General features: G+C 35.6%; 2 protein-coding genes across 2 annotated transcripts; both read left to right on the top strand.

Annotated features, from left to right (window-relative positions):
- Positions 1-825: 825 nt before the first annotated feature.
- Positions 826-2,133, top strand: LOC116127112. Its single transcript, XM_031412784.1, has 3 exons — positions 826-1,134; positions 1,339-1,846; positions 1,952-2,133. Exons 1-3 carry the CDS (start codon positions 826-828, stop codon positions 2,131-2,133), a joined length of 999 nt encoding a protein of 332 aa, XP_031268644.1.
- Positions 2,134-7,796: 5,663 nt separating this feature from the next.
- LOC116127102 (uncharacterized mitochondrial protein AtMg00810-like) lies at positions 7,797-8,285 on the top strand. The gene has a single exon (XM_031412774.1). It carries the CDS (start codon positions 7,797-7,799, stop codon positions 8,283-8,285), a length of 489 nt encoding a protein of 162 aa, XP_031268634.1.
- Positions 8,286-14,377: the final 6,092 nt, after the last annotated feature.

Genomic DNA, 14,377 nt, shown 5'->3' with positions numbered 1-14,377 from the left:
AGCTGATACGTCGTTTGTGAGAGGAAAGTTAGGAGAAGGGTTTGTGAGTGTAGTATTACTGCTATTTTTTAGGATCTTGAGAAAAACTTAGTAATTCATACGTCAAACTTGGCCTCTGGTTTGTTTTAACATCCAAAATTGACAATAGGGGTTGGTGTTGTATAATATGTCATACTTTGGACCTAACGTTAATTTTGGATACTTTAGGTGGGGTAAATGATTTAAACCCTTAAAATTAAAAACTATCAAGGTTGGCTTTGGAATCTAGTGTGATTACTTGCAATTGTCTTTTGAATGGGCTATTGAAGTTGAATTATATTGGTGATTGTTAGCAAAGTTTATTATTAGGACATGGGGAGAGTTATTAGGACCAAATTCGTATACCTTTCATTTCTTGACTCATGTTTTTTTGCAAAGGTAAAGGAGTTGTTAAGGTGAATGATTTTAGAAAAGATGGAAGAGAGAAGATAAGCGTTGCTAGGAGGGAAAAGGAAGGAAAAAGAAAGACTGAGGAGAAAGAAGCAAAAGAAAAAAAAAAATGAGGGGAAAATGGTAGGGATTTCCTTAAAAGTTGAAAACCAAAAAATGTCCTTTTACAAATGAAAATATCATCTATACGGCTATACCTAACCTCAAGTTAATTTGAAAAATGATGTCTTCTCAAAACTGGTAAGAGTTACTACAATACTTGAAAAGTTGAATTGCATTGGGGTAATTACTTAAATTAATTTTCCACACTTTCACGCATACTTTCTAACAATTTACTATATATATATATACACCCTCGGCATTGTGTTCAACATACTAAACCTCAAGTCCTTCGTCATGGCCAAAGGAAATTCAAATTCAATTGCTCTCTCTATCCCGATTTTTACCGGAGAAAAATATGATATTTGGAGTACTAAGATGAAAACATATTTTTTGTCCCAAAACTTATGGAACATTGTTAATGGGGAAAACCCAAAAAACATTCCCCCTCTCTTTGAGTATGATCATGAGCAGCAGAATGATGCAGCAGCACTTTTCATCCTTCAGCAAGCAGTGGATGATAATATTTTCCCAAAAATTTCATCTAAGAAGATGGCGAAAGAAGTATGGGACACTTTTAAAAAAGAGTACCAACGCAATCCTCAGGTATGCGCTGTCAAACTACAATATCTCGCTTCATTACAGCCTACTAATAACCGCCTCTGCTTTATCACAGATTATCACCTCACCAGAACAAGATAGGATGATCAGTAAGTATAGTGGAAAAATAAAATGAATTTTCAGAAGTAAATAAAAAATTACTACTCCAATTAATTAGTATGAAAATTTTTCTGTTTGTTTTTATGGCAGAGAAATTGCAAGAAATACCTGCCACTATATCAAGCTATACTCAAAGGCAATCTAGAATATGTAAAAGAACGCTGTGATGAGGATAAAGATGCGTTAGAATCTAGGATCACGGTAAAGTTAGACACAACTCTTCATGTTGCTGTTGGCCTTGGGACGTGCAAGGCGAATCATATCGTGAAGTATCTGTTGGATAAGATGTCAATGCATCAACTGACTTCACTGAAAAATAAAGAGGGCAATACGGTTCTTTCCATTGCTGCAATTGTTAACAATCTCGAAGCAACCGACATGATCATGAAGAGAGATAAATATCTATGTTTAATCCAAGATCCAAACAATTTAAAAAGGATACCTTTGATTGAGGCTGCTCGACATGGCCAAAAGAAGATGATTAACTATTTGTTGCAATTCAGCGACAATTATTTGAATTATGTTTTTGGTGCAACACATTCTAAAGATAAATCTGGTCTTTCTTTCATAAACAAGCTTATAATTGCTGGATTTTATGGTGAGTTAAGTTCATTTTATTGTATTGATGTATATTTTTAACCATTTTCTTCAAGTTTAAACTTGAAAAGAACAGTCCTAAATTTCTTTCCATCTTTATGCTCAGAGTTGGCGTTAAACTTGCTTCAGAAACATGAACGAAGTTTAGATAAAAACAAGGATTCTTGTGGTGAGTTTTTGAATACAATAGCTGGAAAGCCGTCTGCATTTCCAAGTGGAAGACAAAGAAAGCTAAAGTTTCGGCACCACTTTATCATTCCTAAGCGTGAGTTTACATTTCTCACATAATTACTATTTAATCTTGCATCATCCATTATTTCATGAATATCCTGTTGTTTATTCATTTGTTTTCTTATATTTTGGTTGTTGGGAAGGAAATTTCAATTAGCTCATCATGTATAAATAAAAAAATATTCTTTGAGTCGTATACTATAAGTGAGGATATTTATTTTATACTATTCTAATGACTTTAAGCGGTACAATATGTTTTAGAAATTTATACTATTCTAATAACTTTAAGCGGTTGAATAGTGCGACTTATTTTTTGGACTGGTATCATCAATTAGATTATAAACTTTTCTAGCTCTCGTTATAGGTGGATAGAAGTTACAAATCGTTTAATTAAAAGAAATCTAAAGGTTATTATTATTACTTTTTTTTTTTTTTTTTGGATAAAAGGTAGTTTATATAGAATGAAAGAATGAGTCCCAAAACAGGGGAACTAACTTTAACAAGAAATGATTTTTCTACTAAATAGTCAATAGTAAATTAGTCATAACTTACTCAATAAAAATTCAATTGATATCGGTCTGAAGCTTTTGAAACTAGATAGACAAGGATTTAATTTGATATATTATACACTGAATTTAGATATCTGCAGACCCTTCAAATTTTGATGGAAACTTAACTTTCCGCAATAAAGTCAAGTTTAATTTTCAATATGTTTTTCGTATAAACAAAGACAATTTTCCGCTTTAGTAGTTTACCACTAGTAACTAGTTTTAGAAATTTATACTATTCTAATGACTTCATTCGTTAGAATAGTGCAGTTTAATTTTTGACCGATATTATCAATTAGATTAGAAACTACTCTGACTTTTGTTATAGGTGGATATAAGTTACAAATCGTTCAATTAAAAGAAATCTATAAGTTATTTGTCACTAACTTTAACGAGAAATGATTTTTCTGCCAAATTAATCATTATCATGATTGTTTAACTTTAAAATGAATTCATGTTTAGCTAGTCTTTAATGAAATGTTTTCTCCTGACCTGTAATATTTATTTTACTCAGCTATATAGTTCTGATTGTTGAGCTGTTCAGTGTCTATATTCAATTTGCAGTGATTAGTCATACAAAGGAAAAAGGAAAGACAGTTGATGCATGAAAAAGTGATTAAACTTGTCAAACTTTTGTGCAAGGAAATTGCAAAGGATATAGACCATGCAAAGGCTTCCGAGTTACTGAAACCACCGTTCCTTCTAGCGGCAGAGTTGGGCATTTGTGAAGTCGTTGAAGAGATAATAAAATCATATCCTGATGCAATCTGGTTTACAATTGAAAAGGATCATAACATATTCCATTTGGCAGCCATGAAACGTCGAGAGAAGGTATTCCACCTCATATATGAAATGAGTGGTCGCAAAACATTTGTTGTCTCAAGACGTTGACAAGAACAATATCTTGCATTTAGCTGGAAAATTGGCATCCAAAAATCAACTTAATCTCATTCCTAGCACAGCTTTGCAGATGCAGCGCGAGTTACAGTGGTTTAAGGTAGGAATACTTTTGGCAATAATACTATGCTCACTTACGATCTTACTAACCATTTTATTAACGTGTATAAATATAAAACATAGTACCCGTACTATCCGCATGATATCCGTACTATGCTTATATTTACAACGGTTAATAAGACGGTTAGTAAGATCGTGAGTAAATATAACATTACTCGTACTTTTGGTTTAAACATTGCATGGGTGCTTTTGTAATGAACTCTTTCCATATATTTGTATGGTAATCATATAAATAAAACTTACCCATTTTGAAAAATTTTGATTATTGAGTTAATTATATATGTCCAAATCTCTAATTAAATTTATCATATACAAGAAGTGGATAAAATTGTACCGCCCGACTACAAAGAGGAAAAAAATTATAAAGGAGAAACTCCAGCAATGGTGTTTACTGAGGAACATAAGGGACTCGTTAAAGAAGGTGAGAAATGGATGAAAGATGCAGCAACCTCATGCTCAGTAGCAGCAGCTCTCATTGCCACTGTAGTATTTGCAGCAGTAATCACTGTACCGGGTGATTACAACAATAACGGTCAGCCAAACTTTCACAGACTGACATCCTTCATGGTCTTTGGCTGCCATCATAATGTTCTTGTCTGTCCTCACCGCACGCTACGCAGAACATGATTTTTTTTATTCGCTACCCAACAAGTTGATATGGGGTCTTGTTATGTTGTTCCTCTTTAACGTCACTGATGGTAACATTTTGTGCCACTGTTTATTGTTGATCAAATGATATTATGCTGGAAGCTCATGAAGTTGGTCAATATTTTTGAAGTACTGGAGCTGCATGTTCTGGCGGCAAAACTGGAATTCTGTTGGAATTTGTCTCTTCTGTTTTGCATCAGAATTTCTTAATTTTTTATGATAAACATCTTAGGTGAATTCAGTTTGTTTTTTGCTGTTGATTAGGTGTTAATGTAATGTGATGTGTTTGTAGTAGTTAGTAAAGTATGGCTGTTTAATTTTGATTGTAAGTCTGCTACAGAGTAGGTGTAACTGCAGTGCAAACCATGTTTTATATTCAGTTTTTTGTTCAATGAAAAAGTATTCCCGTTGTAACCTTTTTCAATGTGTGTGCCATCATAACAACAGTTTTTCCTTAGAATTCTCCAGCTTCAAAACCTTCATTTGGTATCAGAGCCTCTGTGAGTTTTTCAGACTAAAACTTCAACTCTTCAAACACAGCTCAACTCCCTTAAGATCTCCTCCATGGCAACAAATCCAGCACCACTTTCTCCACCTATCTTCAATGGTGAGCAGTACCATGTTTGGGCTGTCAAAATGAAGACCTATTTGAGAGGCCATTCTTAGGCAATTATGGAATATGTGGAGAAAGAGAGACAAATCCTTAACTTGGAGTAAACCAACACTGAATCAGATTAGGATTCATGAAGAGGAGGTTGCAAAGGCTCCAAGAGCACTCTCCTGCATCCATTCTGCAGTAACTGACCAAGTCTTCTCCAGGATAATGGCTTGTGATACTCCTAAAGAAGCTTGGGGCAAGCTCAAGAGGAGTTTGGGGAAGTACCCAAACCAGAAACATGCAGATCCTAAACTTGAGGAGAGAGTTTGAAGTGCTCAAAATGCAAGAAATGAAAATGTCAAGGAGTATGTGGATAGATAATGATGTTGTAAACAAGATTAAGCTACTTGGTGTGGAGTAGTGACTGATCAGCGGATTGTGGAGAAGGTTTTGGTTAGTTTACCCGAAAGATTAAAGCAAAAATCTCCTCACTTGAAGACTCAAAAGACCTGTCCCAAATCAGCCTAGCTGAACTTGTGCATTCCTTCAAGCATAAGAACAGAGGAGGCTGCTGAGGCAAGAAGATTTCAGTGAGGAGCTATGTTGAAGTCAAAAAAAGAAGGGATTTCAAGGGGAAATCAGGAGGTACGCTGGAGAGAAGAAGGGGAAAGAAAAGCTGAGTAATCAAGGAGGAAAAATGGGGGGCAGCAAGAACTTTTGCTCCTTGTCCTCACTACAGAAAAAAGAACCACTCTGAAAATAAATATTGGTTCAGGCCTAGCATTCAATACAGGTCTTGTAAACAATTTGGGCACATGAAAGAGTGTGTAAGAACAAAGGGAATCAGCAGGACAGGAAGCTCAAGCTGTGGAAAGTTCCTAGCACTCCCAGCAGAAGAAGAGAGTTCAGGCAGTGTTTGTGGTCTCTGAATCATGGTTGTAAGCAGCCCTGAGTCTGGTTGATTGATAGCGGCTGCACCAACCATATGACCCAAATGCCAGCAATTTTGTGAGCCTAGATAAGGGTTACCAATCCAAGGTGAAGGTGGGAAATGGTAAGCTACTAGAGGTGAAAGGCAAAGGGGATGTTTCTGTCCAAACCAAAAACGGTACTAAACTCCTAGCTAAGTTTGTTTGTGCCTAAAATCAGTTTGAGCCTACTTAGTGTAGGACAAATGTTAGAGAAAAATTATTTCTGCATTTCAAGGACTCACTTGTGTTTTTTAGAGAGTGAGGGACTGAATTGATGAAGGTTAGAATGCAAGGAAAAAGTTTTCCATATAGATGGGGAAAGGTTGCTTTTCAAAACTACTCAGCTAGGATAAGATTCAGAGTTATGGCATAGGAGATTTGGACACTTTCATTATCATGCCCTCAAGGAACTTAAACACAAAAAGCCTGTCCGTAACCTACCCGAAATAGACCAAGGTGGAAGGATTGTGCAAAACCTGCCAAATTGGCGAACTCAGCAGGCCTCCATTCCTACAAATAAAGCTTGGAGAGCAAGTGAAAAGCTCCAGTGTGCACACTGATGTGTGGGTCCAATGCAGCAAACTTCTCTAGGGGGAGAAGGTACTTCATCCTTTTCATAGATGATTACTCTAGGATGACATGGGTGCATTTCTTGAATAAAAAAAGTGAGGTAGCTGCTGTGTTTAAAAGGTTCAAATTGCAGGTAGAAAACCAAACAGGTTTGAACTTAAGTCATTGAGAAGTGACAATGGTGGTGAGTACACTTCCAATGAGTTTGAAGAAGCATGCAAAGGGGCTGGAATTTGGCATCCGTTCAGCAGTCCATACACTCCACAGCAAAATGGAGTGAGTGAGAGAAAGAATAGGACAGTGATGGAAATGGCTAGGTGCTAATGATTGAGAAAAATTTGCCAAAAATTTTCTGGGCAAAAGCTGTCAACATTGGGATCTACTCTACTTAATCGATTACCAACAAAAGCATTGACAACAAGACTCCTTTGAAGCCTGGTAGGTGTCACAGCAAATGTGGATCATTTGAAAGTATTTGGAAGTGTGTGTTACGTGTTTGTCAGCAAACAAAGGAATAAGTTGGATGAGAAGGCTGAAGTAGGCATCATGATTGGATACAGCAGCCAGTCTAAACCTACCGAATTTACAATCCATGCTCCAAAAGGATGTGATTAGTAGGGATGTCAAGGTTGATAAGGAGCTACTTGGAATTGGGAAAAGAGGCAAGTTGAGAGAAGGATCAATAGCCAACATGACACAGATCCAGAAATTCAGAATGCAGAATTGAATCCTGAAGAAGTGGATGAAATGCCAGTCCGGGGCACCAGGTCTTTGCATGACATATATGAGAGGTGTAATGTGGCGAATTGGAGCCTACATGCTATGTTGAAGCTGCAAAATCTCAAGCCTGGAAGGCTGCAATGCAGGAGGAGATGAATGTGATTAAGAAAAATCAAACTTGGGAGCTGGTTGATAGGCCACTGATAGAAAGTAATACAAGTTAAATGGATATTTAAAAGGAAACTGATCTGATGGATCAGTGAAAAACTCAAGGTAAGACTTGTGTTAAAGGCTTTGCACAGCAATTTGGAGTTGATTTTTTAGAAACTTTTGCACCTGTGGCAAGACATGACACCACATTCGGCTTCTCATGGCAGTGGCAGCACAATTCAGTTGGAAAATCTTCCAAATTGATGTAAAGTCCGCATTTTTAAATGGATTGCTTGATGAGGAAATCTACATTGAGCAACCAAGGGGTATGAAGTCAAGCGAAAGAAGGAGAAGGTCTATCTACTAAAAAAGGCCTTGTATGGTCTCAAACAGGCCCCTAGAGCCCGGTATAGCATAATTAATGATATTTGTGCAAGCTAGGATTTGCTAGAAGTCAAATGAGCACACCCTTTATGTAAGGAATAAAGAGGAGAAGTGATGATAGTCTCTCTTTATGTTGATGACCTCCTGGTGACTGGAAGCAATCTTGTTCAGTTGGAAGAGTTCAAAAGAGCAATGAAGATGGAATTTGACATGACTGATTTGGGTGAAATGAGCTACTTTCTTGGCATGGAAATATACCAAAGCTTAAAGGGTATATTTGTGTGTCAAAAGAAGTATGCAAATGAGGTGCTAATTAAGTTCAATATGGACAATTGTAAATCAGTTGATATCCCACTGATTCCTAGCCAGAAGCTGAGCAAGGAAGATGGTGCCAAAAGGGTGGAAGATGGTGCCAAAAGGGTGGATGAAGGTGTCTATAGAAGCTTGATAGGATGCTTGCTGTACTTGACAGCAACCAGGCCTGATTTGATGTACACCACCAGCCTCCTATCTAGATTCATGAGCAAGCCAAGTGAGATGCATTATAAGGCTGCAAAGAGGGTGCTACGGTACATTAAGGGGACTACTGAGTTAGGAATCTAGTTCAGAAGGTCAGAAAAATTCAGTTTAATAGGCTATTCAGACAGTGACTAGGCAGGCTCAGTTGATGATATGAGAAGCACTTCTGGATATGTTTTCTTTGTTAACCATGGTGTCTTCAGTTGGCTCTCCAAAAAACAGGAGATAGTAGCCTAATCTATTGCTGAGGCAGAACACATTTCTGCTGCAGCTGCTACAAACCAGGCAATCTGGTTGAGAAAAATTCTGACAGACTTGAGGCTGAATCAAGATGAGTCTACCACCATTTATTGTGATAACATGTCAACTGTTTCAATTGCTAAGAATCCTATTCTCCATGGTCGAACTAAACATATCAAAATTAAATACCATGCTGTAAGAGAGGCAGAGCAAAGAAAAGAAATCAGCTTAGTCCATTGCTTGGGAGAGAACCAAGTTGCTGATATTATGACCAAGGGACTGAATAAGTCAAAGTTTGAAGAATTCAGACTCAAACTTGGAGTTTCCAGCATGAATATCAAGGAGGAGTGTTGATCAAATGATATTATGCTGGAAGCTCATGAAGTTGGTCAATATTTTTGAAGTACTGGAGCTGCATGTTCTGGCGGCAAAACTGGAATTCTGTTGGAATTTGTCTCTTCTGTTTTGCATCAGAATTTCTTAAATTTTTATGATAAACATCTTAGGTGAATTCAGCTTGTTTTTTGCTATTGATTAGGTGTTAATGTAATGTGATGTGTTTGTAGTAGTTAGTAAAGTATGGCTGTTTAATTTTGATTGTAAGTCTGCTGCAGAGTAGGTGTAACTGCAGTGCAAACCATGTTTTATATTCAGTTTTTTGTTCAATGAAAAAGTATTCCCGTTTGTAACATTTTTCAGTGTGTGTGCCATCATAACAGCAGTTTTTCCTTAGAATTCTCCAGCTCCAAAACCTTCATTTATCTAGTGTTTTCGGAGAAAAGGAATATTGGATACTTGCTTTAGTGTTTGCATCAGCTTCGGTTCCTCTCTCCCTGTTTACATATTCGCAATATCCTCTCTTACGTGACGTGATTAATTCCACATATCGACCCGACATTTCTCGCAAGCAAAGAAGACGTGTCTTTGCACTTTTTCTGAGAGTGATTAGAGAATAAGACATTTGCATCATTCTTTGTATTATATTGATCATATGAAAACTTCTATATGTATTTGAAAAAAATGGTATATATATGTAAGTGATTAGATAATAAATCACTAGCCCCTTTGACTTTATAGAAGTCATTACGTTAGCTTGTAATTGAAAGTTTGTTTAATCAAGTTCATTAAACATTTGTGGAATGGTTTGATTGTTGAAAGTTTATGTTTTAACCAAGTTCATTAAACATTTGCGGAATGTGTTGATTGAGTTTATTGTTGCTTGTGTGTATGGTCATTCAACATTAATCATCATATAAACCATAAGTAGAAAAGAAAGCACACAAGCATATTTATATGGTTCAGTTAACAGCCTACATCTATGGAATTAAGTCTAGACGAAGCAAATCCTCTATAGTAAATACTTACAAGTCAGTTACAGAGTTAAAATTAAGTACACAAATGTAAAACACTCTCTGTTTCACAACACTCTAACTTCACCCTCTGGTTGATCTAATGTCTTGTCGCAGCTTGCTTGAATCTAAGAACCCTCTTGGACAGCTCGAGTTCCAAGCTTCAATGTCGAAGTCGATCATCAGCTCCACAGCTTGAACTCCCTTCAACCTTTCATCAATGGAACCATGTTCCAACAACCACTCAACAACAAAGATAAGTATTTTGAGCACGAAAACATTAAAGGAACCTGACCTAAAATGAATAACCTCTCTAAGGAATTTCAGAGAACAGATAAAGGAATATTTAGGTTCAACGAAAAACGCAAGGATGAAAAAGATAATATATACTCATTTGGCAAGAAACCCTTAGCACACACACAACCGACAATAACTTACACATGTTAGTCTATTTTAGGAAACATTCCAACAAATTTGGACCACAAGGACCACGTCTGAAAAAGGCGCAACAACATTCTTGGACCACTTTTTAAAAAATCAAACACCTGTATTTGGACCACTCATGCATATCTCAGACCTGAAAAATATCCTATCATGCAAAGAAACGACATGTGCACTAAAGGGTCCGACTGGACCAATGTTCACACATCTGACTCTAATGTGTTCACGTATTTTGCAATACGTTTAGACTAAGAAAATGTGCATATATTTATGTAGAATGTTATGACATGTGTGAATTACATACATGATTGTGCTTAACTAAATAAATGTGCGAACATCATAAATGAATGTGTACACATAACTTCATAAGTTGACAAAAATACTTACAATCTCCCCGTTTGTCAAACTTATAAACAAAGCACAATCTTGTTCAAATGATCAACACAAACCTGTCTCAAACAATATCATCATTAAAAGTATAGTGATAAGAAAGGAACAAGCACTCATTAAAAACATATCTCATGAAAACATCATTATCACCAAGCATAGAGATAAGTAATTTATCCTAACCCTCATGTGTTTAGCTTTTTTTGCAGTGAACGCCCATTGGTTTCAGAATTGCAGTCCTAACTTGTAACGCTTACATCGAGGTACGTAGCTTTATGTATTCTCTAATACCCTTAGTTGAATTTTGTTAAAGTTATCTTGAACAAGTATGAAGAAAACGCCTTAAAATTTCATTAGGGGTAAAATGGTCTTTTCACTCATAATTAGTTGAAAAAGTGGGGAGTGAAAAGAGATAGAATTTCATGGAGAAGTTAATAAAAATTAGGGCATTATTGTAATTGACTAAGGGACATAGATGGAATTTCATAGAAAGTACAAGGGCAAAATGGGAAAATAGAAGTAATAAATGAGATATTTTGAGTTCATTCTTGAAGACCCTATCATTCTCTACTCCCTCACACGTTACTTTCATCTCCAAATTCTCTCATTTTTTTCATCAAATTTCCAAGGCAATTTAGAGGATTTTTTGTTGGATGTTGGTAGATATTCAATCCTAAGAATCCAAAGGTAAGTGTTCTTGCAATATGATGTGAGATTAATTTTTAAGTGTTGAATTCTTATAGTTATATGCTTAGGGTTTAAGAAGAAGAGGAGATCTACCCAAAGAGAGAGTTTCTAGTGTGGAACTACCCAAGATCAAGGTAAGTAAATCCAACCCTAAGTTTGATTTGAGTAAGTTAGTAGAGATTTGTACATTTATGTATGTACTTATGTTTTTGAGAAGTTTTGATGAGATTTATACTTGATGATAATTAAAATTCAGCCATGAGAATGTAGACTTTGCCTATATGGTTATTGATGGAAGTTTGGTTGAATTTAGAAAGAGTTTGAGTAGACTTTATGGAGTGTAGTTTCCTGGCCAGGTTTAGTGTTGATTTAATGGAGTTTTGCTCCAAATATTGGTGGCTTGAGAAAGTAGTAGAAGTGTAGCCAAATAGAGTTTGAGTATGCATGCAATTTGTTTGATGAAAACCTAAGAGAAACATGTTACCATGGTTGCCACTACAAGAAAATTGACATTTTGCAACCAATTTTTTAGCAACTAACCAGAATTAGTTGCAAAAAGGCTACATTTATCAACAAATTGACATTAGTCGAGCAAAGAGGATTAAAATTTTGGGGCCCACATGTTCAACATTTGGCTATGAAGTTAATTTTTGCGACTATTTGTTAGTTACAAAACCGGTTGCTTTATGTGACTAATAATTTAGTTGCAATTTTTGGGTGATTTTTCCCTCCAAAATATGATAATTTGATCAAATTTTGGTTACAAAAATTTTTTTTTGCAACTACTAATTTAGTGCTAAATTAGTTGTGAATAATTAGGGATTTATTAATAACTATTATGATTAGTTTGTAAAAATAAAAATTACCAAAATATCCCATATTCGGACAGTAATTACAAGGCCCCAAAGTATACAACAACTAAATTTGATTTAGTTGCTAATTTAACTTAAAAATATATTCCCCCAAAATTATTTGTTCCCGCCAGACCTCAATTATGGGCAACTAACACTAATTCTTTGTTGACTAAATTTTAGTTACAAATTGACTTATATTTCAAATTAAATAACTAATTGAAACTTACTTTTTTAAGTTATTACATAATAACCTAACCTATATATAGCAAGCATTTTTGTCAATTTTATCTCTTCTCCACACATGTTTGCCCTAGCTTTTTCCCCAAATTCTCAAACGCACAACCCAAAATTCATTCTTCTCCACGCATGTTTGCCCTCACTGTTGTCGAATTTCCAAACTACCGAACCTGACTTCATCTTTTCCCCACGCATCTTCATCTCTTCGATCTGACACGCTATCTTAATCGCTGATGCCCGAATTTTCGAACTGCAGAACCTGACTTTTTTTAGACAAAAGTTTCCCACCCATCAAAATTTTCGCTTAGACAATTTCCACCACCCTTTTCTCTTCTCTCTGCCCTTAACTTTCTTTCTCACTTAAATGTTTGTTTCTGGCCACTTTTCTTTCAACAGAATCTCCAACTTGTGATTTAACTAAACAACAAGAAGGAATCAATGCCACAAAAGAAAGAGAAAGCCAAGATACCCATCTAGGTTTGCAGTAAGTTTTTATTCTTTTCTTATTATGAAGGTGAAAAAACAGAGTTCAAGAAATGGGGATATTGTATGAAGATGTTGTACTAATAAGTCAAGCCGAGAAGCCAGGTGACTCCATTGTTATCATAGTTAACTGTCCCGACAAGACTGGTTTGGGGTGTAATTTGTGGAGGATTATCTGCGTTTGGGTTGAGACACTGTAGAGAAGGTATACTTTTTTCTTCATTTTTTAGGAACAATACCGTAGTGTTTTTGGTTGGAATTATCTTCATATTTGCTGATTTTCCTCTTGTTTATTCTTTCATTTGGTTGTTTGATGTGCCTTCCCGATCATGTTGTTTTTTTACTATTTGACTGTTGAGTCTTGATGATATGATTTTTTAATATGTATTTGTTATACTTTAGTTTGATGAATTCCTTCTTTAATAGCCTTTTTCCATTTTGTGATTTGCGGTCCTTATATAATAATATACTAAAACACAATCCTTTTGCCATGCTCCTTTTTGCCTATCACGTGTTTGCGGAAACTCTTCGGGTGATTTTACCATACTTCTTATCTTTTACTTCTCCTTTATTAATCTGCAACTTCTTCTTTTTCAGGAAGATATAAATAGGAATGAATGCTGGCTTGTGAAGCTTTTCTTCGTTCAATGGCCAAGGATGCCAAGAAATATTCTTGCACTGTTACTCGCACATTGATTTAATCCTCATTGGGTGTTATTGCACATGATTTAATCGTGGGTTAAAATGTTTTTCAATTTAGCTAGTACATTATTGCGAACAATGAAATTTCTTGCAATTTTAAAAACATAGTGGCACTGACTACGCATTTTGAGTATATATCTAATTAGCTGATGCTTTTTTCATCATGTGATGCTTACTTGTAATAATGTTAAGGAGTTTTTGTGTTATAAAATTATTTCAGAACAAACAACAGATTGGTGGTCTGTGGGTGTCATTATATTCCTGTCAATTATTTTGGTATTCACTGATGCTGAATTGTTATAATGTTTTAGGGAATGTTTGTTAGTGATCCCAAAGAGCATCCAAGCTACTTGCCAAACCATCTTCAAACACTACAACACGAGGGAAAGGTGATCTGCCACTCTAAAGTTCTGTTACTGGTTTATGTAAAAGCAATTTCTACTATTTCAACATCCTTGCATGTTTACCAAAAATTGTTACTATATGGCTCACAAGTTGTCTATGATGGCACTATATAGGATTCATGTATTAGAGATGTAGCCAAATTATAGATAGAGTGCTACCTTCTTGGCAGCTTATGCTACTCTATTAATATTAGTTTTCAGTTTTTCTTATATGTTGTATTTTAGTTTTTAAACGGCAATAATTTGAAGTGACTCAGATAATGGTAGTGTTCGTTTCTTTGAGGATTGTGTTTGGGGGCTTGCTTTGGAATTAGATTTCAAGCCTTCAGTTAGGCTTTTTTTTGTACTTACATTCTTTGGTAGATTACAAGTATTCTCGTTTATCCTATACC

The sequence above is a fragment of the Pistacia vera genome, unplaced genomic scaffold (genome assembly GCF_008641045.1).
Source record: "Pistacia vera cultivar Batoury unplaced genomic scaffold, PisVer_v2 Contig1045, whole genome shotgun sequence".
NCBI classification, from domain to species: Eukaryota; Viridiplantae; Streptophyta; class Magnoliopsida; order Sapindales; family Anacardiaceae; genus Pistacia; species Pistacia vera.
This window is presented reverse-complemented; position numbering and strand designations above follow the sequence as displayed.